At 49.6% G+C, this 5223-nt stretch overlaps 2 protein-coding genes across 2 annotated transcripts; both read right to left on the bottom strand.

Moving 5' to 3' along the window:
• Positions 1–216: 216 nt before the first annotated feature.
• Positions 217–1979, bottom strand: LOC117909968. Its single transcript, XM_034824013.1, has 2 exons — positions 758–1979; positions 217–617 (listed from the first exon to the last, which is right to left on the bottom strand). Exons 1-2 carry the CDS (start codon positions 1977–1979, stop codon positions 217–219), a joined length of 1623 nt encoding a protein of 540 aa, XP_034679904.1.
• Positions 1980–3144: 1165 nt separating this feature from the next.
• LOC117909967 lies at positions 3145–4265 on the bottom strand. The gene is made up of 2 exons (XM_034824012.1): positions 3797–4265; positions 3145–3674 (listed from the first exon to the last, which is right to left on the bottom strand). Exons 1-2 carry the CDS (start codon positions 4263–4265, stop codon positions 3145–3147), a joined length of 999 nt encoding a protein of 332 aa, XP_034679903.1.
• Positions 4266–5223: the final 958 nt, after the last annotated feature.

Here is a 5223-nt window from a genome sequence, read left to right as displayed (position 1 = left end):
TTTTCCTGCTCATATTTCAACAATATTTTCAAAAACTTTTCTAAGGACCAGTGTACCACTTTTAAAGCTCCTGGGCCTTACATTGCAATTGTAGTGAGCGGCTGCCCTTTGTTGATAGTCAGCCATCCGGATGGATGCGGTCTCTCTTGTTTCGTCTACCCAGTCCAAATGTCTTTCTATTTCTGCATTCGCATCATCCTGAGATTCTTCTTGGGTCTAGATAGTGGGTAGCCCTATTTCAGTAGGAATGACTGCGTCCATACCGTATGTGAGGGCGAAGGGAGTATTTCTTGTCGGACGTCCAGGTGTGGTTCGATAGGCCCATAGGACGCCAAGTAGCTCCTCCACCCACTTTCCTTTAGCTTGCTCGAGCCTCTTTTTTAAGGCAGTTATCAGTGTCTTGTTTGTGGCCTCCGCTTGGCCATTGCTTTGAGGATAACGTGGTGTGAAGTATGAATTCCGGATGTTTAGTTCTGAACAGAAATTCCATAAAACTTTGCTATCAAACTGCGGACCGTTATCGGCTATGATGGTTTGGGGGATTTCAAAGCGGTAGATGATGTTCTTCCATACGAACTTGGTGACATCTTTGTCTTTGATGTTAGCGTATGCTTCAGCTTCCACCCATTTACTGAAGTAATCCGTGGCAACGAGCAGGAATTTCTTCTAGGCGGCTGCGGCTGGGAGGGGTCTTACTATGTCCATGCCCCACTGCGCGAAGGGCCAGGGGCCTGAAATTGGTTTCAATGTCTCTGACGGCACATGTGGTATGGGAACATGCCTTTGACATTTGTCACATTTTTTGACATAGGTGTCGCATCCTTCTTCATTGTGGACCAGTAATATCCTTGCGAATGGGCCCTGTGCACCAGAGACTGACCGCCGGAATGATTTCCACATACCCCCTCATGCAACTCAGCCAATACATACAACACCTCTGAGTGGTTTAGGCATCTGAGGTAGGGGCATGTAAAGGATCGCTTGTACAGGTGCCCCCTAATCAGGGTGAAGCGGGCGGCTTGTACCCGGATCTTGTGTGCTTGCTTGGGTTCTTCGGGCAAAGTGCCTATCAGGAGATATTTTATGATGACTTCCATCCAACCTTTGTCGTCTACTTGGTTTGCCTCAATGGTATTGCAAGTGGAGGCTTGTGTGACAGAGGGGTTGGCTTGCATATGTATAGGCAATAATATGGCTTCTTTGATGGGGAGGGAAGCAGCTATGCCTGCTAGGGCGTCTGCACATGAATTTTCAGTCCACCTGATTTTTTCAATCGTCCATTCGGTGAACCGCTGTAAGGTGTCTCTTACTTTGGTCAAGTATCGCACCATGCGCTCATCCTTGGTTTCGTATTCCTTCTGGACGTGCCTTACCACAAGTTGGGAGTCACTATAGACCTGGAGCCTGGAGACGGATAGAGCCAGGGCGGGGTCCAATCTGGATAGGATGGCCTCATATTCCGCTTCATTGTTAGAGACGGGGAACCCCAGTCGGATGGCTTGCTCCAGATGTTCTCCTGTTGGGGATTGCAGCAGGAGCCCTACTCCGGATCCTGACGACCGGGAGGCTCCGTCAACCCGCAAAGTCCACCATTCTTTTTTACTTGATTCCTCGCGCTGGATAGGCCTTCGGGAATACTCCAGCACAAAATCAGTCATCACTTGGCCTTTCATGGATAGCTTGGGTTGGAATTCGATTCCAAATTTGCTCAACTCTATGGCCCATTGAAGCATTCTTCCGGTTAGGTCTGGCTTGTGCAGTATGTTGCAAAGGGGTTGGTCGGTTAGCACGACCACTAGGTGGGCTTGGAAGTAAGGGCGAAGTTTCTGGGCGACACTTCGAAGGGCCAAGGCTGTTAGCTCCATATTTGAATACCTTGTTTCTACTTCTGCTAACGCTCTGCTAACGTAGTAAATAGGTTTCTGCTCCTTGGGTGAGGGGCAGCAGAACAGAGTAGCGCTAATTGCCCAATCTGACATAGCCAGGTACATATACAAATTTTCTCTAGGGGGGGGGGGGGGGGGGGGGGGGGCTGCTTAGAATGGGTAGTTGCATGAGGCAATGCTTAATTTTTTCGAAAGCGTTTTGACAGCTGTCCGTCCATCCGCTTGCTCCAGCTTTGCGGATTACCAAGAAGAAGGGTCGTAGTTCATTAGTGAAGCGGGTTATAAAGCGCCCTAACGCGACAAGTTTGCCTATGAGGAGCTGTAATTCCTTTTTGCTTCTGGGGGGTGGTGTTTCCATGACTGCCTTTACTTGATCCGGGCTAACTTCTATCCCCCTTTGGCTGACCATAAATCCTAGGAATTTGCCAGCACTTACGCCGAAGACGCATTTAGAAGGATTCAACTTCATGACATACTCCCTTAAGAGTTGGAAGACCTCTTGTAAGTGGAGGGTATGTTCCTCTCGGGTTTTGCTTTTGACCACGATGTCATCAATATACACCTCCACTGTGCGGCCAACCAGAGGTTTGAAGATCTTCGTCATCAGTCTCTGATAGGTAGCGCCAGCGTTTTTGAGTCCGAATGGCATGACTTTGTAACAATAAAGGTCGTGTGGCGTTATGAAGGCTGTCTTTTCTTCGTCATCCGGGGACATGGGGATTTGGTGGTATCTGGAGAAGACGTCCAAGAATGAGAGCATCCCTTGCCCAGTAGTGGAATCCATGATTTGATCTATCTGTGGCAGAGGGAAACTGTCTTTTGGGCATGCATTATTGAGGTTGGTGTAATCGACGCACACTCGTCATTTGCCTTCTTTTTTGGGTACCACCACTACATTTGCCAACCAATCTGGATATTCCACCTTTTTGATGAATCTGGCTTCCAGCAACTTGTCAATCTCATCCCAGATAATCTTTTGCCTGTCCGGGTGAAAACGTCAAACTTTCTGTCGGATGGGTCTTGCTGTTGGCAAGACGTTAAGCCTATGAGAGACGATGGAGGGGTGAATTCCCTTCATATCAGAATGCGCCCATGGAAAGACATCATGATTTTGTCGGAGAGCGTTTTGAATGTTCCGGGTCTCTTCAGGCATCAAGAGGGAACTGATGTGTGTAAGGTGAGTACCTTCTTCCGAAATTTGGACTGTTTGCAAGGGATCCGCTACCGGGGGATCTTTGTCCGCCGGACACAGTGATTGCTATTGGTCAAGTGTATGGGTGGACTCAAGGAGGGGTTTATCCTCGTGGCTGGTCCCCGCTTCTCGCGCTATTTGGTAGCATTGGCGAGCGACTAATTGGTTGTCGTATAGGTTGATTTGTCCATCCTTGGTAAGGAAGCTTACCATTTGATGATATGTAGAGGGGATGGATTTCATGTAGTGCAGCCATGTGCGCCCCAAGATGACATTAAAGGGTGATAAATCTTGTACCACCGAAAATTGCATGTTGAGAGCGACTGGGCCAGCTTGGACCGGCAGTACAATATCTCCCAAGGAAGTAGTTGATGCCCCGTTGAATCCGGACAAGATTCGCCTAGGATTTTCAAGGCCTGTGAGACTGTGTCCCATGTGGCTAATGATCGATGCTTGTACAAGATCGGCTGAGCTGCCCGGGTCAACCAAGATGCGTCTCACGTCAAAATTTCCCATCTCTAAGGATAGGATGAGGGCGTCGCGGTGCGGCTGCAATATCCGGGTGGGATCTACTGGTGGGAAAATGATTGTCCCATCTATAGGACGAGGGCCCCCCCAGTTATCCCAGGCCGGATGGAATTGATACACTCGCGCACTAATGCTTCTCGTAACAATCTCTGTCCTTTTTGCTTGGAGTCATGCTCCTCATCCGATGGACCTCCATTAATATAGTTTATAATGGCCTTGGGGGCGGCTGGAGCCGTGGGGGCTCCAGAGTTGTGATTTCGGGAAGCGTCTCTACCTCCAGCATCTGAGCGGAGGTATTGCTTCAAATGTCCCGCCTTTATAAGCTTTTCGACTAAATACTGGAGGCACCTGCACGCCTCCGTCATGTGACCATGTTCCTTATGGAAGGCACATTTTTTACTATGATCTCTTCTGGATGGGTCCGTTCCGAGGGGTTTAGGCCACCTGAAATCGAACATGCCTTGGATCATAGGGAGAAGCTTCTCATGGGATATGGAAAGGGGTGTGAAGGGTGGCATTTTCGGGTGACTTGGCCCTTCCTGCCTTCGATCGGATGGTCTTGGATCCGGAAGTTTGGCACTTCTTTTCGCACCACTTCTGGATGCCTGTCCGGCAACCAAGACTTGCTGGGTGGCTGCTCGTACATCATCTTCGAGCATTGATTATTTGCTTGCACGCCGGAACAAGTCGTCCATCGTCGTAGGAGGCTTTTTAGCGAGTGATTCGAAAAATGGGGTGCTTGGACAGATGCTTCGCTTGAAGATCTGCAGGACAGCATCCATGCTGTAAGCCTCTACCTGTAGCACGGCCTGACCAAACCGCTTTACGAACTCCCTCAAGGACTCGTTATCTTACATTTTTTATGTTTTGCAGAGTGCTGATGTTCTGCTTTTGCCGAGCGGAGCATAAGTATTGTCCCACGAAGACTTCCGACAGGTCCCTGAAATTATCAACAGAGTTGGGAGGTAGGCGGTGGAACCATGAGAGGGTTTGCCCTTGTAGGCTGGCGGGGAATACTTTGCATAGCAGCGGGTCGTTTCTTATATCGAGAGTCATGAGCTATCGATAATACATGATATGGTCGAAAGGATCGCTAGACCCATTGTATGTGGAGAATTTTGGTACGAAGAATCCCCTTGGGGGCTCATAATGAATAATGTGAGAGCAGAAAGGCGTGGAGAGCATGTCGTCCAACCTTTTGCTAATAGAGCCAATGGGTGGCTCGTTTGGGAGATTTCTCCCAGCTTGTCGTACCGCTTGGTGCGGGGGAACATTCTGCACCATAGGAGTGACAATAGGGTCCCGGTGCGAGGGAATGTTCTGTACTATAGGGGTGACCATGGGGTTAGGGTGCGCACCCCAAGTTGTGGCTACTGGAGGCCTTGGCCTGCCAGGCTCTTGGGGACCCAGTCTCGCACGCATCGCACCCGACAACTGGGGTCATCTGTCACGTTGTCTCTTAGATGAGAAACGAGTAGAATCCGAGCTTTCCTCATGGGGAGCTCGATGCATGGGCGTGTGTGGCTCATGTGGCCTCACGTTGCATGTTTCAGGGATTGCTCCTGCTATCCCTGGGTATATTGATTCTAGGTCAGGCTTTGAGTTCGCTACCTGGCC

The sequence above is a fragment of the Vitis riparia genome, unplaced genomic scaffold (assembly GCF_004353265.1).
Source record: "Vitis riparia cultivar Riparia Gloire de Montpellier isolate 1030 unplaced genomic scaffold, EGFV_Vit.rip_1.0 scaffold509_pilon_pilon, whole genome shotgun sequence".
In the NCBI taxonomy this organism is placed as follows: Eukaryota; Viridiplantae; Streptophyta; class Magnoliopsida; order Vitales; family Vitaceae; genus Vitis; species Vitis riparia.
The sequence above is the reverse complement of the archived record's forward strand: the minus strand, read 5'-3'. Positions and strand labels throughout refer to the sequence as shown.